We start from the raw sequence: 25,896 nt of genomic DNA on the forward strand, positions 1-25,896 counted from the left end.
CAACATGTTGCTAAATGACCAATAGTGTGCTGTTGTTACTTTTAATGTCCATGTTTGCTAGGACAGGGTTATACACATTGAAATTAGATCTTTAATAATAGCATTTATTTTTTTGGACATATTTCAAGTATGGAGCAACTTGCCCTGGTTACAATGGAAGGTTGGTTCAGACAGTTCGTACACACCATTCAGGTACAGAAGAGGTGTATGGGTCGGGATGTTTCCCCGAGACTTAACCTACTAATTTGGCCCGTTCGAATTGACATTTTTTTTCTTTAACAAGGCAGCAGGCAGCATGCTACTTTGGTCCAGTGACATGGAACCCATAACACCACGCTGCTGGCTGGCTTCTAACTGCTTATTCATACAATTGACAACACCAGCACCAGAATGCTGAGAGCCAAAAGTTTAACAAATACCAATACTATTGGACATAGTATTCATAGATATCATTTCGACATACAAGCACATACTCGATATGTTACAAAACTTAATTTTTAAAGAAATATGCCTATAGGACAGCCTTGTCCGCATGTGGGCCAATCATTAATTGACAAGAGATTGGATCAATTTCCGATTCGAACAACCATTGCTCGAAACATAGTGCTTCCAGTTAATAATTAGCGACTTTCATTCTGAATTACTTTATGAAAAATAAATGATCATCATCTTTTCAACAATGATATAGAAGATTAAATTATGTTTTGGGTATATAACTTAGTGGGACAATAAGTGGAAGGCATTAGAGCAAATGGTAGGGTGTTCTTGTCACAGTCATTCTTTCATTATCTAAGATCATGATTTAAGGCTTATTAGCATTCCTTACCATTCATGTTCAACTTTCCCTCATCACATGACAAGTCAAAGTCGATGGAAAATGTACAGTATCACTTTGTGCACTTACGATGCAGATAGTATTTAATACCCTAAGAAACGACTGCAATAATTTTGCAGGCTGCTCAAGAGCAATGAATGGGCGCAAATAATAATGGGAAAAAGAAACTAACAACTAGCACAGTAATGGAATCCAAAACAAATCAGGGCTTGCCTCAAGGCTTCACATACACAGCACACAGCACTAAATATGATCAAAGATAAAACTACACATGTGCCACAGGCACTTTGTCTAAATAACTTAAAGGTTAAAAATTTCTCCAGAGACAAAACAAGTAATAATTTTTTTAAAAAATTAAAAAAAAGGAGTATGAAGTGATAATGATACCTACCACAAAATATGACTTGTGTCAATAAAAATTAAAAAAAAAGAAAAGAAAAAGTTCCTGGAGGAATTGGACTTACATGATGAGATATTTGTGCAATAATAATTAAATTATTGGCTTGGCCATGACTACAGAAAAAGAAAACAACTAACACAAAAAGATAATTGAATTATCAAAAGTTTAAATGAGAAACAGAACAAGTAAGGAGTCCTCCTTGGCTTTTGTCAGTATAAAATGAAGATTGGACACCTAACTTCTCACAACCTAGAGACCAGGCATGGTAGAACTAATCTAGTCTACCACACTTACAAAACTTGTCATTAAATAAATTAGAACAATCAGCTTTCCAAAATGCACATAATGAAGTCAAACAGCTAAACACACTTGAAAATTTATTCACTGGCCAAAACCTGCTCAATCCCATCTACTTTGCCTGCACTCAAACTTTCACACACTCCCATTCCATTCAACTGGCTCTCGCACGCGCACACGCACACACACACGCACACACACACTCACTCTCTCTATCATCACTAGTACCTAAAATGTTCTCGAGTGCTGCACAACATACATCAATTCCTTCCTCATTTCCCCCCTCTTTTGGTCCCCCAACAAAGAGCAAGCTAATGCAAATTCATTTCCCAGTCCGATCATCAAAGTGAGATAAATTAGTTAGCGAGCGAGTCTGTTTCCTGCTTACTTTAATGCTAGTGGGCTTGCTGACTAGTCGTCATCCTTGCCGTCGCGCCCATCTCGCCCGTCCCGGCCGTCCCGCCCATCCCGGCCGTCTCTTTCTCTGGGCTCACGCATGGACCGCGCCGATGAGAAGCACAACTTCATATTGTAGGGGAACTTGCCGCCTGAAACATAGTTATGCAAACAGCACCGCATGACATTTTGGCCTCAATCACTCTCTCATAATGTTCATCTTATATTAAATTTCAATAAAGAATAAAAGCAAAAGAGGTAAAAAGGAATTCTCACTTTCATCCTTACCAGGGTTGTCAATTGGGTGGTGGTTGCAGTTCATTAAAACGTCAACAGCATCTTTAATGTCGTCAAATTCCAAGAGTCCTGCAGAGCTCCTCTCAGCTAATGCAAATAAAATAGAATAACATGGATGAGTACATGTACAGGCACATTTAAAAAAATATCTAAAAGCAGAGTGGACTTCCTTGACAACTTACATTTTCCTTGGAAGATTTTGATGCTTTTGGGTCGAGTTACACCGCAGTCCTCAAACACTTGGAAGAATTGGTCTTCTGTTGCATTTGGAGGAGTATTGAAGAAATGAAGAATCTACAAGCAACATATAAAGATAGATAAATATCTACCTTCACTTTTAATTTACAGACAGACAGATATTGTACTTACTCTAGATGGAGTCTGAATGCGATTTTTGCTGGCCATTGCAGGATTCATGAATCTGTTGTTTTTGGATCCTGAGAAGTCTTTGAAAGATGGGCTGTTATCTTGCAGATTGTAAGGGTTTGGTACATCTGCTAAGAAGGCCTGCTTTGAGTAGCCCAACTCTAATTTTCCTCCTTCTTTAAGTGGAGTGCCATTTAGGTTAGTGATGGTGCGCTCAACTGCTAAGGCATCCCCCATCATGACCATGGCACATCCTTCCTTTGTCTTAAGGAATTTCACCTGAGCAAGATTATTATTCGATTATTTTACCAGTCCGAAAATAACAACAATTATAACAGAAAAAATAGCTAAAAATTTTTAGTACTTACTTTTGATACATTTCCATAGAGACAAAGAAGATTAAAGAGTTTGTCGCAGTTTATTTTGGTCATGGGCAGGTTGTAGGCCATGAGGACTGATGAGTGTTGTGGGGAAGACGATGGGGGCATGAGTCCCCCGGCCATGGTGTTTCCTCCTGGACCACCAGGGCCCCGTGCGGGGTAGAGGGAATCTCGACCGCCAAACCTGCGCGAACCACCATCAGTTGGAAAACGTGGCTTTTCATTCCTTGAATAGTTAAAAAAAAGAAAGAAAAAGCGTAGCATTGGTAACAAGCACACAAACTGAACAAGCATACAAAACAAAAGCATACACAGACAGTTAGATTTTTATGAATGAAGGGGGAAAAAAAATTGAACTTGGCTTAGGAAAAATGCAAAGTAAAAGATATGTTAGAATTCTGCAAAGTTCTAATAACCCATGATCAACTGTTATAGCTGTTCACAAGTGACAAAGAAAGGAGGATAAAGGAAAGGTATCATGACATATTAAATAGCCCATATCAGGAAAATAGTCCAGTTAGATCCAAGAAAGGAAGGATTTAATAAGCACCAACCCAGAAGCAAAGACAGCGTTAAACTGATGATTCCACAGTTACAAAGCCCAATTAAGTAACCACCTGTTGAAGCGACAACAGGGGAAGACAACATCAGGCAAGCCAATTAAAAAGAGCAACACTAACATTTAGCAAAAGTAAAGAAAATAATAATTAAAAAAATATCTAAAATGATTCAGCTTTTTCTCTAATGGGTGCATTGGGACTGTGCAAGGTCTAAGGTAAGGGAGGGGAGGGAAAATGTGCACACTAAACCCGATCCCAACGACACCAACGAGCCGACTAGAGAGACCAATTTACCTGTCCATGTTGGGGGGGAATCTGTCCCCGTACGGGTCTCCGCCGAAGCCTCCGCCGCCACCGCCGCCGCCGCCCATGTGACCCGGGCCGTTCTGGAAGCCGCCGTCGTCAAAGCGGTCAGCCATGCCGCCGCCGCCGCCACCGCCGCCCTGGTTGAAGGGGCCGGCGCCGCCCCTCATGTTGTTGGCGGGGGCGCCGCCACCGCCGCCGCCGCCACCGCCAGAACCACCTGCCACACAGAGAGAGCACCGGTGTGAAAAAAACCATAGACAAACAAACGCAAAAATGACAAGCAAACAAACACAATTTGCAGAAGGGGAAAGAAACACACGCACGCATCCGTCACAGTTAGCGACCCACCCCGCCCCCAGTCAATCGTCCTCTTTTCATCGCGTCCGTCGCCGCGTCGCCCGAGCGGCCCGAGCGGCCTCGCGTTCCCGCGTGCGCCGCGACACCGCGTTTAACGAGTTTGCCTTTCCCGCTTCACGATTCATCACCGGCCGGGCGGGGCGGGGCGGGGCCGCCACGATGGATGGGCCCGCGCCTTGACTAATTATCCCGACGATCCCCGCGCCGCGCCGCACCCACACGCGGGCCGAGGCCGAGGCGCCAGCGAGCGCCTCCACTTGACAGCGCGTGGCGAGTGGCGGAGTGGGCGGCAGCGCGCCCGGCCGGCTGCCTCAAAACGGGCAAGGGGGGACGCCAAGGCAAGGCGCCATTCAGGTGCTTCCCCGGTCGGGGTCGGCGGCAGGTCGGCCGGCAGGTCGCTCGCTCCGCTCCGCGGTCCCGCGACACAGCACAGCAGCACAGCGCGGGCCAGAGGGCGAGGGGGCGTTCCCGAGACATCAAAACGCCCCTCCCCCCGCTCACCCCGCCTGCTATTTCCAAGCCGTAGAAGTAGTGCGCGCCGCATAACGACCCCGGCCGGCCCCGAAGCCCCCACCTCGCCCCGCCCACAAACAACCCCGTGGCCACCGAAACCCACAACGGCATATCCACGCGCCATAAATTTCTCCTCCGGCGCACTTTTTCGCCCCCCCTTCTTCCTTTCTCATTTTCTTTTCCTTTTAAAAATTGTTACAACACGACCGTTCCTCTCGAGGGCGCCGCCGGTGCTGCGGGGGGCAGGCGGGGGCAGGCGGGCGATCGGACAGGTGACGCGGTGCCCTAGCTAGACAAAAGACGCGGGCGCCAGCAGGGGGCGCTAAGGGCGGAGAGAGGGGAGAGCAGGCAGCCTCAGTGAGACAATGGTGCGCCGCCCCGACGGGCCGACGCCACGGCCGGCTCGGCCGGCACGGCACCGGGCAGAAATAGCGCAGGTGAAGGTGAGGCCAAGGGAGAGAGAGAGAGAAAAAAAGAGAAATCATCTTTCGCTGGCCCCTTAATGCAATATCACAAAGGCGAGGAGGAGGCGACGTCCACGAAGACTGCCTTTCAAAAAGTTTTGCTCAAACAAGAGGGCAATTTCTTTCTTATTTTGGACAAACGAAACGGACACCGGGGAAACGACTGAAGGGGCCGGTCTAATGAGCAATCTCTGCTCCGCGCCGCGCGGCGCCGCGCTTCCAGAAGCCCGCCCGCCCAAAGTGACCCAGTTGCCCACATCAGCGAAGGCGGAGCTGGCGAAACTGGCGAAGCCATACGACGCAGCCCGGGCCGGGCGGGGCGGGGCGGGGCGGGGCGCGGCAGGGCCGCACGCACTCACGGCTGGTTGCGTTCACACAGCCCCCAGCCGTTCAAACGCGCCCCCGCCCCGCCTCCACCCGCGCTACCCGGTCGGCCCAAATCCCCGGCAAACTCCTCGACAGGAGCTCGTCAAAACCACGCGAGCAACCCCGAGGAGGCCCTCCACGCTGGCGGCTTGGTTTGTCTCTCTCGTCCCCCCCGAGGAGACCCTCAACGCTGGCGGCTCCGACGGGCTGTCTCTCTCGCACCCCTACGAGGCGCCAGGAGGGAGGCGGAAGACACTCGCTGGGCGGACAGTCTACCTACAGTGACATAATTCGCCGCAACAGCGGCAACAACGCACACTGCAAGTCGCATGGACGACCTCGCGCAAAGCAGACCAACCCAGTCGTAAAAAAAAACAAGAAAAAACCGGGAATTAAAAATACATAAAACAAAAGGTAAAGAAAGTCGGGCCCGAGAGCAGCGCGGCGGCAAAGGCTGGCTGTACTTACTTCCCAATCGGAAACACTGGCAAACTCCCCCCCCTTCCCTTTTTCCATCCCTCCAATTGACAATCGGCAAGACAAAGGGGGCAAACTCGGTCTGCAATGAGCAGATAAAGGCCGCGCCCCGCCGAGCCCCGCCGAGCCGCGCCGAGCCGCGCCCCGACAAAGGATAAGCGGCTCAAGTTTGAGTCTCATCGCGCGGCAGTGCGGCAGTAGACTAGCCGATTCCGAGGGCCGTTTCCGTCGCTCCGTCTCTCTCGCACCCACACGGGCGAGGCGCAAAGGTGCCAGAGAGACGGAGCGACTCTCGGAATAATAATCAGTGTGCAGGCGCAGCGGAAAGCGTGGGGCCGAACCAAGGAAAACAAAGGGACGGGGAAACGAAGTGCAACGCGCGGCGCGAGGCCGACCACTACACTGTGTAGTGGGACCGGGCCGGACCGGGCCGCGCGGGCACAATCGGCTGCAATCAGTGGCGCCGGCCCGCCGGCCATCGGCCGCCAAACTCACAGCGCGCAGCCCTCATCACAATTTCAAAAAGACCCGCTTAATGAAGACGACCCGCCCCCCGCCACTCTCACCAGGGCCAGCAGGACCGCCAGGGCCACGGCCGGAACCAAATCAACTTCCGCCGGCCGGACCGAAGGATTAAAAGATGCTATATTAAAAAATTAAGATAAATGATTCCCGAGGAAAAGAACTCACGTGACTCTCCGTAGGGCTGTGGGCCCGCGCCATATCTCGGCGCGGCTAGCAGCGGCTGCGATCGGCCCGACCCCGACTCCTGCTTGCCTGCAACAGAGAGGAGAGAGACACAGTCAGTCAGAGTCCCGCCCACAAAAGCACGCCCGCCGCCACTCCCCGCGCGACAACACAATGATTGGCGCACGGCGGAGGGGAAGTAAAAAAGAAATAAAAATAAGGGGGACCACCAGCTCGGCAAACATTGACTCGGTTGCAATTACAGGTGGAGAGACGCGGTCGCAGCAGCAGCAAGCCAGCCGCAACCGACAGCGATGACTAGGATTCGGGCCATCCGGGCCGCGGAAGGGCGAGGCAAACCAACGCCGCCCCCAGGGCACGGCGGCACGGCCCGACCTACGCGATGACGGCGGAGAGAAAACAATTTCCGAGCGATAAATAAAAACCCACAAAAGAACAATCGAAAGTGAGGAATGACGGGAGGCAGGCGGAGGACAGCGATCAAAATGCGAGCGACGACAGCAGATTCCGAATCGGCGGGGCGTGGGTGGCCGGGGCACGGCACGGCGTGGCACGCCGCAGCGACCCCAAAAATACGTCCCGCGGCAGGGCGGCCCGCCACAGAGTGCCACACAGTGGTCAAACGGACAATCGCAATTCCGTTCCGTCACCCACTTCGTCGTCATCCGCATTCCGCCGCCCCGCCCCGCCGCGCCCAGCCGCCGGCCGCGCCAACAGAAGTGCGGCAGAGGACGCAACACGAGGAAGAAGAAGGGGAAGAAGAGGAGAAAGAAGAAGAGAAAGAAGAGAAAGAAGAGGAAGAAGAGGAAAGAAAGGGGAAGGGGAAGGGAAGGAAGGGGAAAGAGAGCAAGAGGAAGAGGAAAAGGGGAAGAAAGAAAAAGGAAGAGGAAGGAGAAAAAGGGAAGAGGAGGAGCAAGAGGAAGAGGAAGAGGAAGAGGAGCAAGAGGAAGAAGAGGAGGAGCAAGAGGAAGAAGAGGGAGACAGGCGCAAGACAACAACAAAAACGAAAAAAATAAAAAAATAAAACGCGCGGGGTGGCCGGCGGGGCGGCGCGCTGCTTATGGCTAGTCACGCCGGCGCTGCCGACGCGCTGCAGCGCTGCATATTCATCGCCAGGAACCAACCCCCAGCCACAGTGCCTTCCGGTGCCTCCCGCACTAGCAGACCGACCGGCAAGACTTGTTGCGAGTCGCTGTCTCTCTCGCACCCACGGGGCGAAAGAGAGAGAGAGGGAGCGACAGAGCGCGGTTCCAATTCAGCAGCAGGCGGGGGGGCTGTTGACGGACAAGGAAGCCGTCGGGCCGGATTACGAAAACCAAAGGAATAAACGCCAGCGAGACCGAGCGAGACAGCGAAGCGGCGACACGACGGCCAGAACATCCACGCCGTGCCGTGCCGCGCTCCACGAGAGGGGGAGGGGGAGGGGTGGCAGCGCGGCGTCGCCTGGAGTGACTGGAGGCTGGAGGCGAGCGCCTGCGAGGTAGGCACCGCGCCGGCACCGGTGCATGGAGCGCAAAGTGTTGCCTACCTCAAGGGGCTCCCTCCTTGACGCACCACAAGCACCGCGGCACGGCGGCAGCGCGAAGGGGCGGCAGAGGGGCTGCCGAGGCGTCCCCTCGACTCGACGAGAGTATCCGTCTGTCTGTCTGTCTGTCCGTCCGTCCGTCCGCCCAAACCCGGGCAGCTGCAGCTAGAAGACGCCGCGCCTTGTCCAACGCGGCGAACACGACGGCAAAATACTCGACGGCGAAACGTCTGCAGCCGAAGCCGAGCGCGGTGGCCACCGCTCGCAAAGGAAGGCGCCAAGGTGGAAAGGGGGGGGGGAGGGGGACGAAAGTGGGACGACAGCGACCACCTCGCGGCTCGCGGGCCTGGAAGACCGCCAAACCCCATTTCCTCAACATCTCGTCAGCTTCGCGACTCATTTTGGACGTCGATGGCCCGAGTCGACACAGGTAAATACCTGGTCGAGTGAGTGGGGGAGGGAGACCACTGCAACAAACGCTCATTTCTCTGGTCGGGGAGCGTGAGGCGCTGACGCCACGAGTACAACGCTCCTCCACGCCCCGAGTCTACAAACAGGCACCCGCGTGCGAAGGTTCGCCGCACGGTACACTGGCGTTTTCATGATACCGTCGTCATTTATGGAAGCGCCCTCGCGGCGATATTGCCCCCACTCAAACGGCTAGCCTGTGCAAACAGAAACCGCTCCTCTCAAGGAAGCCCTGCGCACGAATGTAAAGAAAGAATAAGCGACCGAGAGAGAGAGAGAGAGAGAGAGAGAGGGAAAGAAAGAAATACAGCACAAACAGGCGGTATACGCGATACACCTGTCAAGGCCGACTCAAACCTGCGCACTATAGACACAGAGGACGACGTCGCGGGAGCGAGAGAGAGAGAGAGAGAGAGAGAGAGAGAGAGAGAGAGAGAGAGAGAGAGAGAGAGAGAGAGAGAGAGAGAGAGAAGGAGAAAGAGAGGGAGGGATGTAGAGGGACAAGAAGGTGGGTTGACTAAATGATGCGCTGCTCTCCACTCCACGTAATAAAAAACCAGAAAAAGGGAAATAAGGAAAAAAGAAAGAGACGCCCTTATCTCGCAAATCTCCATGCAACCCGAGGCACCGCCAGGCAACGCCAGGCAACGCATCCCTTTCCAATCTCGTGCAATACATCCGTCCCCGGCCCGGGGGAAAGGGGGGGGGGGACAGAAAGGGCGCATGCCAAGTGGCAGGACCAGCCAGCCAGCCAGCAGGGCCACTGGAGTGAGGGAGGACGCAGTTCAGTCTCGCAGGGAAGAGAAAGATGCAAGAATCCACGTCGGGCCGTCGGAACGCTCCACAGACGCCATGAAGAGGCGGCCACACTACGCACTACAAAACAAACGCATTGGACATAAGCAATATAAGTCAACTGGCCTTTACGCTAATCCACCCCCACCCGCCATCCAGATCTGCAACGCGCTCGCCCCCCCCCCCCCCCCCAAGAAATAAAGCCGGGCTCTTAATTAATCCAAAAACCAATTCCGCGACGCCCCGCGCCTCCCGGCCGCATTCCGAGAGTCGTCCTCGCGGCTCCGTCTCTCTCGCACCGACACGGGACGCCCCACGAGTGCGAGAGAGACGGCGACCAAAACGAGTCTGTGGAATCAGTGCGCGGCCCAGCGGCGCGCGGAGCGACTCCAGGACGCCGTCATTCATCACCTTCAGGGGCGACGGCCCGGCCCCGCGGATGCCTCTATTACCGGCACGGCCCCGGCGCGGCCCAGGCCGGCAGCAACGCCAAATTCGCCGCATTCTTCCTTAATGAAGGCTAAAAGGTACCGAGGCCCTGGAGATCTCTAGAGCCGGCGCGCGGGCGCGCTGGCGACGGACGGACAGGCCGGCCGGGACCCCGTCGAGGCGGTCGAGGCCCCCGCCCAGCCCAATCCCCGGCCGGGCTAATCCTGCATCCGGGCCGAGGGGGCGGCGCGGGCCGGGGGCCATCCGGGACGTCATTAGTTATTCCGACGAATATCGGCCGGAAGACGGGCGTCCACGGCGGCGGCGGCGACGGCACCAGGACCGACCACCACCTCGACGGCGACCTCGACCGACCTGCGAAAGGCGAGGCGCCCCAGTTCCCGGCGCCCCGCAACGAATCAAAGAGCGCGCCAACGCCAAGGCGCCAGGCAGCGCCAAGCAGCGCCTCACCTTGGCCAGCTGCCTCTGCTACATATTTAAAATGCAATTACTGCACGGAGGCGGCAGGGCGGGGCAGGGGGCAACAAAGGAGCAAGAAGCAACCCCGTGTATACGGCCTCGCGGTGGCCGCCGGCCGCGCGGGACGGGCAGAGGAGGCACCAGCAGCGCCACTGTCGCCGCCAAGCCCCGCCCCCACCCCCCGACCGCAAGACCAGGCCGCCAAACACGTCTGCAATTTGCAAATCCCGCACGCCGCCGCGCCGCCATCGACACCGAGACCCACAACACGACGTGTTGCGGCGGCCGTGCGGCGCCAAGCAGACGACGCGTTAGCAGACGACACGAGCCCGGCATTAATCAAAGGGGTGAGGGGTGGGGGTGGCCACCATCTCCAGCGCGGCACGGCGCGGCACGGCGGCCCGAAGCGAGACGCACGGCCGGGGCCCGGCCATAAGTCAGGCCGAACGGGGCGCGGCATGAAAAACAACGAGATGGATACATTTGCTAATTAAATAAACACGACACGAACGTGGCAGGAGAGTTGCTGCGCGCAAAAAGGCAGCAAAAAGAGAATGAGAGAGAGCGACCGGGCGGTGCAGTAGCAAAGGACCCCGGGGAGGAGACCGCCCCGTTGCCACGTCGGGCCACGCCAGGGCCGGGCCTGGCCTGGCCACGCTCAGAGATCGTTACTAAACAAATGACCGAGTGGACAGACGGGTGCCCCTGTCGCCCCCGTCCCCACCACCCCAGCCCTCCCCGGACGGGGACGGCGCGGCCACTCCCCGAACGGCCGGTCCGGACGGCCGGATTCCCTCGAGGGATCGCCAAAGAAAAGTTCGGTGCGAACCGAACTCGTCCCCCTCCCCCCTCGTGGGGCGAGAGCCCCCCATAAACCAATCCATGACGCTCGCTCCAGCGACTCGACTGCCCGGCCGGCGCACAGTGCGCCAGAAGACCGGTGGAGCCGGCCAAAATCCCGGATGCGTTTTGAGCTCCCAGTCGCTAAATGGAACTCGAACCGAACGTGTGACCCCACCAATGGATTGCTCTCCGCACGAGGAATCCATTCATTGGCGCGGTCACATGACTGGTTCGAGTCCTGTTTCAGCGAGTCAGGAGCTCAAAACGCGTCCAGAGTTTTGGCCGCCTGTGCCGGTCTTCTGGCCCACCGTGCGACGAAAGCCAGGCGGCCAGGATCGCGACGAACGCCGCCGTCGACGCGCCCAAAGACCACGCTCGTCTGCACTCTCATCCGACGAGCGGAAAGTTCGTCTTTCTCGCACTCGAGGGGCAAACGTTCGGGCGCGACAGAGACAGGCCGACGACGGAAGGGCCGGCTCGGCCTGTCGCGCTGCGAGGCGCCAGGACGGCGGGGCGGCACGGCCCCCGGGGAGCACCGCGACCCCTTACACGTGTCGGCCCGCTCATCCAGCCTCGACGACGACGAACACGACGAGCAGCAGCGAGATTGAGGCGCCGTGCATTTCATCACCGAGTGGTGCCGCGCCGCCGCGCTCTGCATCGCGTCGCCCACCTGACAAAGGCGGCCCGCCCGCTGCTGCCCAAATGAAAAGACGCGCACCAAAAATAAACCGGACTAAGAAAAAAATATATATAATGACAAACCCGGCGAAGCGAGCGCAATTGGACGGAGCAAAAAGAAGAAAAAAAATCATAAAATCGAAAGAAAATGAGGAAAATAATCTCACCGCTCCACAGCGGGGTGTGTGTGTGTCCCGCGCCGTGTGGCGGCGGCGGGCCCCGCACTCCGTCTCTCTCGCACTCGCGCAGGCCGCCCCAAGAGTGCGAGAGAGAGAAAGAGACGGCGCGGAATGTGCGCGGCCCCCCGGCCGCAGGGTAATTCGGCCGAATCATTACACACTTCAACGCCGCACAATTACCCCGGCGGGGCGGCGCCTCCGCGCCACTGCTAAAGCGATACCATCCCCGTCCCCCCGCCAAATCTTGCTTCCTGCATCCTCCCCGTCTTGGCACGCGCACACAGACGGGGCGCACAGCGCCGCACAGCGCACAGCGCGGCCGGGCCGACCCGGGCCCGCTTCACACAGTCGCACCCCTTCTTATCGCCCCGCCCCGCCCCCAGATCCCGAACGGCGCGCGCTTGCGACGCACCGCCTTCTCTCTCTCCGTCGCACTCGAGAGCCGGCCCGCAGGGCGTGCGACAGAGAGAGAGAGAGAGAGAGAGAGAGAGAGAGAGAGAGAGAGAGAGAGAGAGAGGATAGAGAGAGAGAGAGAGAGAGAGAGAGAGAGAGAGAGAGAGAGAGAGAGAGAGAGAGAGAGAGAGAGAGAGAGAGAGAGAGAAACAGCCCCGGCCGCCTCCATGACTCATTAGCGGCCCCTATCTAAACACACTGGCCGCGCTTGTAATAGCGCCGCGTAAATTTCTCATTTCGCGTTCGGGCCGCGCACATTAACGTCCCATTTGGCCGGCGCGGCGAGGCGCCGTTTCACACGCGTCCCCCGAGGCCGGGCCGGCGCGGCGAGCAGGGCGTTTCGGACGCCGCCGCATTTTATTGCCGCGAGTGCGAGGCGAGGCGCGCGACCGACCGTGCGACCGACATTTAAGTATAAACACGTTGCGCGCCTCGCCATCGGCCCATCGCATATCTCAGGGCACAACGCGCAAAGGCGGCGGCGGCGCGCCGGCCAGAGAGGGGGAGGGAGAGAGACGGAAACCGAAAAAGCCGCGGCGGCCGCGGCGTTTCTTCGCAAAGCTGTGCGCGATGCGGCGTCCGCGGTCCTCCCGCCGGAGAGGACGACGCCGACGACGCGATAGTACCACTGCCTGCCTGCCGCTTTCCGGCGACGCGCGAGCTTTTCAAACACCAATTACTCATCGGAATTAATTATCAAAGTTTTCGGACCCGGGGGAAGGGGAAGGAGGAGGGTTACCGGCCGCGCCTGCAATCGGCGCGATATCCGCGCTGCCGCCACCTGTCGCAGCACTTTGGCGGAGCAGCCTCACAGCCCGGGACTACCAGGGACTACCCGGGGCTCGAGGGCCAGGCCGGGGGGCAGGGGGCAGCGCGACTCCACTCCACGGCGTCGCCCTGCGCCCTCCGACCGCGGGCAAGGCGGTCGCGACGGCCGCCGAGTCAGTCGGCTAACCAGAGTCGACGGCCACGATTCATCACGGATCGGCCTCGGCGCCCCGCACCAGCCCCGCACCAGCCGGGCGGCCAGGTCCGTGAAATAAGGTCGCCACTCACGCCAAATGTACCGGAACCAAGGTGGATTGGGGGGAGCCCGCGCTATAGGGTTACCGTGTCGGCCTACGGGCTGGTGGTGGTGGTGGCAACCCTAAACCCGAGGGGGTAACCACTCCCGTAATACCCTGTACACAAAAACCGTGTATTACGCGTAATACACGTGATCGTAATACCATTTTTGGGTCAAATGTGCCAAATTTGGGCATTTTAGGGCCGTAATACACGTGTAATACACCCGTAATACAGCGTAATACCGAGTAGTCTGTACACGATTTCTTGAAGTGTTTACCCCCTCGCCTAAACCCGACCCAACGGTTTCCGCCCGCGGGGCAGGGAGGGATGGCAAAGAAATCCCGGCAGGCCAAAACCCCCCCCAGCTTGCACAACCGCTTCCACTCCTCCGCCGCCCGCCCACTCCATTCAAAGAGACCGCTCCCCCGCAATACGAACGCAAATAACAGGCTCTCGTCGAACAGTCAAAGCAATCCGACGGGGCCATTATTTTCCCCCGCATTACAAAGCAGGTGCTTCGGTCCACTTTCCAGAGAGCATCCCTCATCCCCGCGAATCCCCGGCGCCGACTCAAACCCCGCCGTAATGGAGTCCAACTCGAGTCCGCCCCTCGAGTGCCAAGGCCCCGCCAGGGCCCCGCCTTCCTTGCCTCTAGCCTCGTGAGCCCAAGGACCAAGCAGGACACCTGCTGCATCCGTTGTCCCGTCCTAGCGACGCGCGACCCCCTCGCAGCTATTTCAGGGCCGCCAATGAGATTCCGCCAGCCCGGCAGGCAGCAAATGTTGATTGAGCCGAAAGCGACCCGACAAACTAATCAAACTTGGCGGCAAAGAGGGACCCAAGCGGCCGCTATCACGCGCCCATCGAAGAATCCAGTTTGGACTTCCCTCTTCGACCACTATTGCAAACAAGATTGCTGCGGGAATGAAGAGAAACAAATCTTGGAGGGATCTTCGACGGCGACCGACACTCGAGGGCACACTACAAGAGCTACGACACCCTCACTACAAACTACCCAAAACCTCCAAACCACTAAGTGACCGCTGTGCGGGTCCTACGTATACTTACAGAAGCACGAACACTCGCATACACAATTACCAGACAAAAACATCCCGTCTGCATACGGACTGCATCAATTCATTGAATCTCTAGACTGACTAGCCAAGGAAACTATTTAAGTGAACAAGGTTTCAGAGATGGTGATGCCAGCGGTTTCTGTGAATTCTCTATTTGGCGTTATATTTTAAACTGTGAACTCTTTCTTTGTGAATTTGAGGTCTTATATGAACATAGAGACTTTGTTTATAGAGAAAGCTCCAGCTAGGAAGCGAGTTCTTGTTATTGTTCTTGTTTTGCAGTATATGCGGACAGGGATAAAGTCCATTATGGGTTCTCCATTCCAAAGACAAGTTTTCATCTGGCAGAGTAAAGCGTTCCATGTTTCTGTTAAAAAACCTTGATGCTCTGTGACTCACCCATTGGCGGTGCTGTGTAGTCCCAACTCTCACTGTCATTTTTGTACACGTTCAGCTTGGTGGGCTGCAAAAGAGAAAAGTGGCCATGAACGTGTTGGCAGTGTCAATGTCTGTGGAGTGGCACTGTATGGCGAGTTGCCTAGCTAACTGGGCGCCGAAAACAATCAACAATGTAACAGTAGACAAATTGCTACACGCATGAGGCAGTGCGGACGCCAATCGACCTCTGTCTCGTTCTACCGCCCTTTCACCCACACACTCACTCACTCACTCTCTCACGCACGAACGCACACCGGCTCACGCGAGCTCACATCAAAAGGCCACTAACTCGGAGGCAATCGCCGACGCAAATGAGCTATACACAACGGCGCGAGCTTCCGGCGGCACTATAGTGCGCTGTGCTGTGCTGCGCCCCGGGCCCCTGGCATCCCCCAGTGGAGGGGCTTATTTACTCAGGCCATGTCGCTTTAAACTGCCAGCGCAGTGCCACTACTACTCCACTGCCATGACACCCTCCACCCTCGCAGGCTCCGCCATCCCTCTGCGAGGAGGGCCGGCAAAAAAAGGGGGAGCCAAATCGCCCCTCGCCTCTCGACCGATGACCGCGTCCGTTTCCAAACGAAGGGCTCGCTTCAACCCCTGCCCCCAGCGGCCCCTGGCCACAGGTGGCGGCCGTGTTGCGCGCGGAGTCGTGGCCCCCGAGGGGGTGGGCGTGCAGCTCTTAGTGATAGATGGGCAACCTGCACTGTAGTCCACATCCGAGCCGAGTGGCCTCCACTGGGCGCTAACCCCCCTCCCCTCGCCTCGTCGATGCTTCCCTCGGCAGCTGGAGACGCCAGCCGCGCCATTTCGCGCCCTCTCCTCTCCCTCCCTCTCTCTCGCACCCCCAGTCACACATCGACCCGGCAGCAAGTCGCCATGAGATGAACAAAACCGCCCCCCCCTCCCCTCCGGGCGACGCACAAGCCGGCCAGCAGTCCAGACATGAAAGAAAAACACACACCGCCCCCCACTCGAACCCATTCGACAAGTGTGGTGGTTTCGGGCGTGCAGGCCGTGCAGCCCGAGCGTGTTGTGGGATGTTATTCACACTGTGGCGCCCCCTGCCGGCGCGAGTCGTTGGTGGAGTGCTATGTCAGGTGTGCGACTCATTCAGATTCAGATTCGCGTTGTGGTGGTGGCGTCGTGACAAGTGGCTCCTTATTTCATCTTTCTATGGCTCCAGCGCGGCAGCGCGACAGAGCTTCGCACGGCACTGGGGAAAGCAATCCCAGTGCACACACACACACGGACACATATACACACACTCACGCGCAATCCCGAGCGAACAGCGCGCCCGGATGACAAATTTACGATCACTCCTCGCGAGAATCCAATAATCCGAAAGGAGGGGGGACAGACAGACAGACCGGCACACAAACGTACACGTCCATATGAATCAGGACAGCTCTTCACCACCGGGCCGGCGGGGCCGGCGGGGGGGACACTCAGGGACAAGGCAAACAGAGTCGCGGCCAGTCGCACGAGTTGCAGGTCGGCCACTTTGCAGTGCCCCTCGTCACCTGGAACTCGAAGTGCAGCGCTGCAGCGCACACACACTCGGACAAAACAAGTATTGGTGCTGACACGGCCACGCGGCCACGCGGCCTGCGGCGGCCTCACAGAGCCGCGCCGCGCCGGCCCACGGCCATCACACGTCCAGGCTGGAAGTTGCTTCGGAAACCGATTGCATTTTCCGAGCCCCTCCAACCCCTTCCCCCACACATCCGGCAAACGACAGCAGCAGCCCCCCGCGCTCCCAGTTTAACAGCCGCGCCGACACATTCGGGTTCGGATTGCACCGACCGCACGGCCGCCAACAACAACACATTCGGATTCAGATTGCAGACCGCACACGCGCGCGTCGCACCGCGTCGCGTCCCAGGCCGTCACGGCAGTCAATTTGGGCGAGGCGGCACGCACGGCCCGGCACGGCCCGTCACACCGCCGGGCCGTGACGCGCAGACAGCCTGCAGCGGGTCGACAAGTACGTCAGCGCGCCCAACCCGTTCCAGTCGCCCGCCGCGGCCCGCCCCGCCCCGCCACCCCAAAAATAAATACTAGTTGGACAAAATCATGAAATTAAACAAAGAGAGACTGAATGAGGAAGCAGCGCCTGTTCCGCTACAGTCGGCACACATCGTGCGTCGACTCCGCGCTGCGGCGTTCGATCAACGGATCGACTGGCTGACAACATCGGCGTTTCGGAACGACATCCAATTTGCCGCGCTCCGCTCCGCCCCGGGCAATTCCGACGCGGCATTGCCGCGCAGCCTCACCGCGGCAAGAAACTCGGGCGGACAGGTGAAACTCCGGACAAGACATCCTCTCGCTCCATCGCAGCGATTTATCGAAATGGCACTACCATCAGCAAAGCTAGCGCGAGCTAGCGGCGGCGAGAGGGATCCCCGAAAAAAAAAAGGGAGAAACTTTTCCACTCCCAGGCGCCACATCACAAGGCCGGAACTTGGTCGTTTTATTTCCTGCAGGCGGTTCAGTTCCAGCTCCAGCCGCTCGTGCACTGGAGCGCCGCTGGAGCGACACCGACTCACACACTGTCGGCAGGTGACACATTCCTTCCGCGGAGCGGCCGGCCCCGCCGCGCCCCGCCGCCTTCAAGCCGCGGCCCCGCCAAGCAGAGTTCAACGCCCCACTCTACTTAAATTAGCGACGGCGACTGAGAACGACGATCAAATAAAAAAGAGGGAGGGAGAGAGAGCAACGCAGACTCGATCGAAGGGACGCGAGCATACACGCGCGAAAAGCGCGAGGGAGAGAGAAGGGAGAAACAAAGACGAGAATGAAGACGCGCTGCGGCCGTCTCTCTCACACACTCGCCCCCCCCCCCCTCTCGCTCCCAATGAAAAACGGGCGCCATCCACTCTCCGCGGCGTTTGGCCGGGAAAGCAAAACACGCCGGCCTCGCATTCAAATCCCGATTCAGGTTCACATTCACACATTCACTTTAGAGCGGCCCGTCGCGTCGGGCGCCCTGAGTGCGTCGCGGTCGTCGAACAGCCTAGTGCCGCCGGGACGCCGGGCCCCGCGGGCGCCGCGGCGGAGAGAGGGGGGCGAGAACTACCACAATGGCGCCCAGCCAGACCACCTTTCAAAACTTTGATGCGACGAATGAAAGTAATGAAAGGCGACGGGGCGCGTCGAGTGCGCAGCGCCGGTGCACCGAGCCGCCAGGAAGGCCCCGCGGCCCCGCCAGGCCCCGCCAGGCCCCGCCAGGCACCAAGCCCATGACAATGCGACGCCGCTCTCAGAATAGAGCAGGCAGTCCCAATTAACAGTGGCCTGGCCAGACCCTCTCGGCCGCCCGTCCACCGCCTTGCGGCAGCAGCGGCAGCGACGACAGTGCCGCGCGGCGGCCCGTCCAAACCACGCAGGCAAAGCCGGCCGGACACGGACCACCCCTGAGAAATCAACCACCGGCGCCCATTACCGCACAGAGACCACAACCCGCGGCGCCGTCCGCGGTACGGCCAGGCACGGCAGGCCAGAGCCATCTCAGAACTTCCATCCACCTCGGCGAAACAGACAGACAGACAGACAGGCGGACAGCCCGCCAGGCAGGCAGACAGGCAGACAGACAGGCGGACAGACAGACAGCCCGCCAGGCAGGCAGACAGACGTACAGACAGACAGACAGACAGACAGACAGACCACAAAGACGGGGCGGGTCTCGTCATAATCGCGTCGTCGGCGTCACCGGCATGTCAGGCGGGCGTCGCGGCGGCGCGCACGCCACGGCGACACGACAAAGTCACAGCACGGCGGCACGGCGGCCGCACCGAACGCGCCGCGCCGACGACGGCCTCCTGCCCGTCGCGGCCGTCTCCCCAATTCACGCCCCTCGGCCAACGGGCCGATTCCGAGCGGCAGGTTCCCTTCTCTCTCCCTCTCGCTCGCGGGGGGCACCCCGTGGCGGGTGCGAGAGAGACAGAGACAAACCACGGCACCTAGCTCGGACGGCCCAGCCCCCCGCCTGCAGACGTCGCCGCGCTGCCCGGGACCCACACCTGGCACGCAGCCACCCTCCTGCAGGCCGGGACTCACGCACACTCACACACTCTCTCACACACACACGCACGCACTCACAATGCCAGCGCCGAGTCCACACGTCGCGCCATAGCGGAGAACGCGTCTCGGACCCGCAGACCGGATCTTTCCGGAATTTGATCCCCCACCCCCAATGTTCCACTGCCGCAACTTTTATTTTTTTTCCGCTCCCTCTCATCCCATGCCCCCCCCCCCTCCCCCTCTGGCCACCAGTCCCGGAGGGAAGGCCCCGCCCTCGGCGCGCCTCGGCGCCACAACCCCCTCGCGTCACTGTAACAGCATTTACAGTCACGTTCCCCCAAAAAGGGGAAAACACGACCAAAACGGGAGTTTGACGTGAAAAGTAGCCCGGCGCAGCACTGCGCTGTGGTGGTGGAGGCCGTGGAGCAGGAGGCCGTGGTGCTGGGCTCCAGATTGGCAATCCGGGAAGCCGAGCCAGCGGCGAGGCCAACTGCAGGGCGATAGTAGTTCTTGGGCGAGGCCGGCCAGGCCTCGCCACTGCGATAATTGCGCCCCACCTCGGAAGGGCCAGGCCGGCGAGGCATTGGCGAGGCCGGCGAAAACTAAAGGCAGGCAATTAGGCCGGGGCTTTGATCTCGGCCAGGCAGCCGGGCACACCAACGGAGGAAGAGAGACGATCGTCAACTGGGGCGACAAGACAAAGACCGCGGCCGATACAAAGACTAGCTAATTACCCCCAGAGCGAGCCGAGGCCGAGGCCTGGGGCACCGAGGCACGGCCACGCCGCTGCACTCCTCGGACCGACAGCGCAGCGCAGCGACCGGGACTCCGTTCGGCGAAGGGACGACGGGCCGCCAACAAAAACAAAAACTCAAACACGGCGGCGTTCGCTGCGACTCGGGACGACGGGGGTAACTCGAAGCGCAGCGAATGGGGGAAGCAGCACGCAGCACCGGTGCACCGATTCTCGCCTCCGATTCCCCCCGCCAAACTTTACGCGCGCGTCTCAGACAAACAGCAAACAGCCCCGGAAAAGAGGGTCGACGTGCCGGGCCGCCCGGAGCGACCCGGCCCAGCCCAGCCCCCGGAGCTTATGAGGGGGCGTCGTAGAGAGAGGCGAGGGCCCCGGGGGCACGTCTTATCATAAACTCAAGCAGGGACGCGCCGCGGCACCAGATACAGCGCGCCAATATTTAAATTCCCCACCCGTCCCCCTTCCCGCCCGCGCCCCTGCCGCCTTCACTCCCACTCCCAGCCGAACGCCCTTGCTGCAGAAAGCGATCCACCCAGCTGCAGCCCGGCGGCATAGCTTGACCGACTCTGCACGTCGCCGTCGTCTCTCTCTCTCTCTCTCTCGCACCCGTACGGCGGGCCCAGGGCGCGAGAGAGACGGAGCGACCTCGGAGTCAGCTTGGCGCGAGCGGCAGGCGGCGGGAGGCCGTGCCGCCAAATCACCGGGACCGTACGTCGCCGCCCGCCGCCGCACTATGGGTCAGAATCAGAAAAACCTTTGCAAAATGTCTACCATGGAAACGATTTGAGTTATCGATGTGAAATTTCTGTGAGGGGGGTTTTGAGGTGCGCTGAATCCATTTCTGGCGTCAATTTGAGTCAGTGGCGTACCCTAGACCCAGTGGCGTAGCCATGAAACACAAATTTTCAGAAATCTTTCCGATTGTTTACTTGCCGAAGTGTTTCCAGGTGCGCTGAAACCATTTCTGGCGTTATTTTGAGTCAGTGGCGTACCCTTGACTCATTGGCGTAGCAGAACAGCATGAAAAGTGGCGATACACATCGGCAACTTTAGCTTGTCCCGTACATTTAAAAATTTTCGAATTACGCCTATGTTTAACTGTTACGGGTTTTGAACCTGGGTCTGGGTCTAAATGAATGTTATTTTCGTCATTAGCAACCCCAAAAACATATTAAAGAATGCAAAGATTGATTTTAAAAAAATGGTCCCCCCACCGGGATTTGAACCCGGGTCCAAACCTCTCCGATTTGCTCGAAACTAGCACCGTTGGCTTTTTCTGGTCGCCCCGATTCCAAAAATACCCCTACATGCCATTCTCGCTGCATACTGTGCCTAAATCGGGCGTAAATCCTCTTCGACCCTATGTAGACCATGATGCACCTGCTGCACCAACCCCGGGGCTCGGATCGGATTCGCTGCCACGGGGCGGCTCTAAGGGTCACCCAAGGAGGCTGCATACCAAATTTGGTGCAGATCGGACCACGGGAAGTCCCAAAACGAACGAACAGACGAACGGACGCATAGCACGCATCACACTAAATGTTTACGAATATCGCGCCTTTTGGGCCTCTCGGCGCAAATTGGCGCAAATTCCGCTTGCTGCATTCGAAAGAGGACACTTTAAGCTTCACATCGCGATAAGAATCAGGAGGTTGCAAGAGGTTGGCAAAGTTTGGCAGCCTGTTTTGTAAGAGAAATGTGTAAAAAAATGGACAAATGTGCATGGTCACTTGGTTTTGGCTCTAGCGGCAAAACTATAAACGCTACCTGAAAAATTTTGGTACCAATGGAAAGACGAGGTCTCAAACTACGGGAAACCGTGCTTGTACAATCTTCAAACGAAGTAGCGTCCCGTTAGAACGACGCTGAAAGAAGGTACATTTTCTCCGCTCCGCGCTGGGTCGCGCGCCTGCTTCCAAACGGTGGCGACAAAAACGTCGAGCCTGGCGACCAGGTGGGGGATAGAGACGAAGTTTTTCCGCCTTTTAGCAGCGTTGACATTCCTCTTTCACACCTACGATCTATTTTTCCACAATTCAGAACTTGACGAATCGTCATATTGCAAAGGTTTTTCCGATTCTGACCCACAGTGCGCCGCCCATGCGTGCCAATTTATGCGGTCGTCACGAGAGTCGTCACGACGGTCGTCACGTTGGTCGTCACGACGGTCGTGACGGCGCGGGGCGTTAATTGCGCGCGGCGTTACGTAACTCGTGCACGGAATGCACCCCGATGAATCACCACCGCTATAAGCGGACGCAAAAGCAGGTGCACCGGCCGCCTCGCGCCTCGCGCACCACCAGGCCAGCAGCCAGCCGGCCATCCCAGCGCCCCCTGGCCATTCTTCTCCCCCCCCCCTCGGGCTCGCGCGTCAAACGCCAGCGACACCGCTAGAGGCCGCGCCGCCGCGCCCCACGGCTAGTTGCTCCGCCGAATCATTACTTCAAATTAGGAAACGAGACGGCCTCGTTAGCCGCCCGCCTTTCCCGTTTCGCCTTTTTTCCCCTTTGACACTTGTTCCTTCGGGAGCCGGGCGGGGAGCGCGAGAGCGGGCCACCCCCCGGCAGGTGTGCGGAGCGCGCGAGTACGGCCGAGGGGGCAGCGGCCCCGACGGCCCCGGGCCTCCACCCGCCCCGTCGGCACCCCTATAAATCCTCATTTCCTGGCAGACAACGGGGCGAACAACGGCCGCCGTATCAGCGAGTAGAGGACGACGGGGCGCGACCGCGCCGCCACCGCACTGCCGCCAGGACCACGGCGTCGGCCGCCGTTGCGCGGGTCAGTCACTCAGAGGTCCACGCGGCGGGGCGGGGGCGGTGCGGGGCTGGGCGGCGACGCCACTCGAGCGGCGCGGCGACCACACACACGCACACACAGGTGGAGAGGATGAGGTGGTGCCGCGGGGCGGCGGCGTGGCCGGTGCGATACGTATACAGCGGGGCGGGGCGGGGCAGCCCTTCATCCACCGCCGCCACCACGCCTTTGTGGCCCCGCCCCGCCGCGCCCCGCTCAACCCCGCCGGCGGCTGGCCCGAGTGGCCGCGCGCATCTATCTGGCATACACAGGCATGACTGATCCCCCCCACCCCCCACCCCCAGAGCGACAGAGACAGCCGCGCCGTAAATCTGTCCGCGTCCTCCGCCGTGTACAACACGCTGTACGGCCCGCGGTACAAATCGCCCGCATCACACCGCCAAAAACACGCCGCCAGAGCCGCCGGTCCGCCGCAGCCGCCGCCATTTTTTCCCGATCGCAACGACGACGGTGACTCTCCTCTCGAGGGCGGGCCGCCTCCCCGAGCACCGGGCCAAGCGGGCGGGCCGGGCCGGGCCGGGCGGCGAAAGAGTCAAGCCCCTCTCCGTGCCGCGCCGCGCCCTGCCCACCCAAGACTACCGCCCATCACTTAAACCACCGATCAATACCCCTCCCCCTACCCCCACCCTGTCCGCAGACCTTTTCCTCACAATCCACATTTTCTTCCTGAATGGCGAATTCAAGTGGAGCACGGCAAGAAAGAAAAAAAAAGAAATTAAATTAAGAAGAAAAAAAAGGCCTCCCTCCTACCTGCCCCTTAAAGAGGACAAGGATGGAAAAAGTTAGGGGAATGCAATGCAACGCGGTCGGGCGGCAAGAAGGCAGCCCGCCTGGCCCTCCGGCCTGGCCGGACGGAGGCAACCGCGATAACCCCTTTTAATCCTCTAGCCAGCCAGACCGGCCCGGGCCTCGGCCGCCAGGACTCGGCGAGGGCGGCCCGAAAAGAAGAAGCCCCTCAACGCGGCGGGCCGGCCGGCGGTCGGGCAGTCCGTCCCCGGGGCAGCGCCTCCCGGGGGACCAGGCTCCCTGCAACCACAGCGCCGGCCGGGCGACGCGGCGACGCGCCCACTTAAGACGTCCACCTTCGCCAGCCCCGACCAACCACCCGACTCGGGATGAATTCCAAGCAGCCCCCGCACAAAAACGAGAAATTCCCATTTCAAAAAAAAAAAAATTTATAACAAAAGGTAAAAAAAAGAGAGAAGGGGGAAAAAATTAGACCGGCGCGGAACGTCCGGAGTCGGGACGGAGGCGTGCACGCAGCGAACAGAAGCCTGCACACCCAGGAGGATTTCCATAATCCGAGCCAAGCCAGCGGACGGCCGAGCCCGGCCGAGCCGAGCCCCTGACGGACGAACGCCAACTCAGCGAGCGGAGAGCCGGCGGCAGCTTCATTCCCCACAGTGCCCTCGTCGCTCCGTCTCCGGGACGGGCCGGGACGCCCCGCGAGTGCGACAGAGACAGAGCGACCAAGAAAGCACCGTACGGCATCCTCCAGCCGGACCCGGCCGCAAAATGACACGGCCAGGCGGGCGGGAGGCGGCAGGGCTCGCAGGACCAGCGGCACGCACTTGTCCGGGTTGCCACCGCCCCTCTCGCCAACTCTCGGAACGGCGCCCGCAAACGGTCGACGGCCATTCACGACGACGAGGGGGGAGGGAGGGGAGGGGGAATTCTTTTAATGCCGCGCGGCAACTCACCTCCGGGAGAAACGGACCGAGGAAAGACGGAAAAGAAATAAAGCCCTGGCCAGCGCCATTAAGTCCCTTTACGCTGCATTCGGCCGGCGCGGGCCCCGGACGGCCTCGGCTACAAACGAGCCCTTTACGGTGCCGCGGCCAAGGGCGGCCGAGGCCCTGCGGGCTCTGCAGGGCATGCCGAATGACCTCCGCCACTCGAGGCTCTCCAGGCGGACGGCTGGAGGCACAAGTCAACTGGCGGGGCGGGCGGCGGGTGTCGGGCCCGAAATGGCATACGATCATGTGTGGTCTAGCCCTTAATGGTAATGGTAATGGACGCCTGCGAGGTAGGCAGCGCGGCGGACACCCGCGCGTCGCGCCAGCGCCGGCTGCCTACCCAGAAGGGGGCCTCCAGCGCCGCCACCTTGCCGCCGGGCGAGTGCCGTCCGAGCGCATTTCACGCTCCCACTTCGCGTTTCCAGCGGAAGAGCCACTCTTTCAGGCGGCCTTCATTTCCGAGCTTATCATATTCACCAGCACACACACACACACACACGGCGGCTCTCTCGGCACGACACGGTCAATTTTTAAACCGCTAGACTCGTTTTCGGTGTAAAGCCCGAGCGGCACGGCACGGCACGGCACGCCACGCGAGAATGCCTCCGTCCGACAACGGCTCGTAAACGCGCCACCACTCCAGGAAAGCGACAGAGACAGAGAGAGGAGGGGGAGAGAGGAGGGGGGGAGAGGGGGAAGGACGACACACTCGGCGTGCAACGACGCCAAGGACTTGTTCGCACGGCAACCGACCCGCACTGCAAAGCCCGCCGCTGCAGCGCGCGCCCCTTCCCCCTCGTCAACACGGTGACGTGCGCAGGGGCCCCCGCCGAGCTAGGCCCCGCTAGGCCCCGCTAGGCCCCGCTAGGCCCTGCTAGGCCCTGCTAGGCCCTGCTAGGCCCCGCCAGGCCCCGCTAGGCCCCGCCCAGCGCGAGCCAGGGGGGCAACAATGTAGCAATCCACCCCGTCCCGGCGTCCCGGCCCGGCGGCAGTCCCGGGGGCGAGGCGCGCCGCAGCGACACCAGTCCAGCGTGACACACCCTGCACGGCCTGCACGGTGCCAACCCCCGAGGCGGGCTGCTGCAGGCGCCGCCCGTCCGTCCGCCTGTCTGTCCGCCCGCCCCCACAGCGAAGAGAGATGGCCTCGGCGACAAGGCGGGCGTGGGGCCGTGGGGCGCCGCCCTGGACGGTGCCGCGGTGTCGCGCCGCCGCCGTGCCTCTTCCTCGGCGGACCGTGCCGGCCGCGGACAATCCACGGGCGCGTAGATCCCAATCTCGTTCCATCCGCGCAGCGTCGCCGCGCTCACAGGGCACGCAGCATTGTGGTGTCGGCAAGCGGCGCCGCCGGTGGCAGAGGCCGGTAAAAATAGGAGTATAGAGAGACGCACCGCGCCACGGTCACAGCCCGA

At 59.2% G+C, this 25,896-nt stretch overlaps 1 protein-coding gene across 5 annotated transcripts in view; it reads right to left on the minus strand.

Moving 5' to 3' along the window:
* Positions 1-25,896, minus strand: part of LOC117641490 (heterogeneous nuclear ribonucleoprotein L) — an 81,447-nt gene that overhangs the window by 2,508 nt on the left and 53,043 nt on the right. For 2 of the 5 annotated variants that reach the window (XM_034378861.1, XM_034378857.1), the window contains 8 exons: positions 15,119-15,182; positions 6,705-6,791; positions 3,826-4,054; positions 2,960-3,197; positions 2,595-2,870; positions 2,408-2,519; positions 2,205-2,312; positions 89-2,080 (listed from right to left, as the gene is read on the minus strand). In XM_034378861.1, the coding sequence (XP_034234752.1) occupies positions 1,944-2,080; positions 2,205-2,312; positions 2,408-2,519; positions 2,595-2,870; positions 2,960-3,197; positions 3,826-4,054; positions 6,705-6,791; positions 15,119-15,182 (1,251 nt within the window). In that variant the 3' untranslated portion in view covers positions 89-1,943. Of the gene's footprint in view, positions 1-88; positions 2,081-2,204; positions 2,313-2,407; positions 2,520-2,594; positions 2,871-2,959; positions 3,198-3,825; positions 4,055-6,704; positions 6,792-15,118; positions 15,183-25,896 lie in introns of those variants that run through there. The other 3 variants (XM_034378858.1, XM_034378862.1, XM_034378860.1) reach the window with 3 other exon arrangements.

Source organism: Thrips palmi, unplaced genomic scaffold (assembly GCF_012932325.1).
Source record: "Thrips palmi isolate BJ-2018 unplaced genomic scaffold, TpBJ-2018v1 HiC_scaffold_15, whole genome shotgun sequence".
In the NCBI taxonomy this organism is placed as follows: Eukaryota; Metazoa; Arthropoda; class Insecta; order Thysanoptera; family Thripidae; genus Thrips; species Thrips palmi.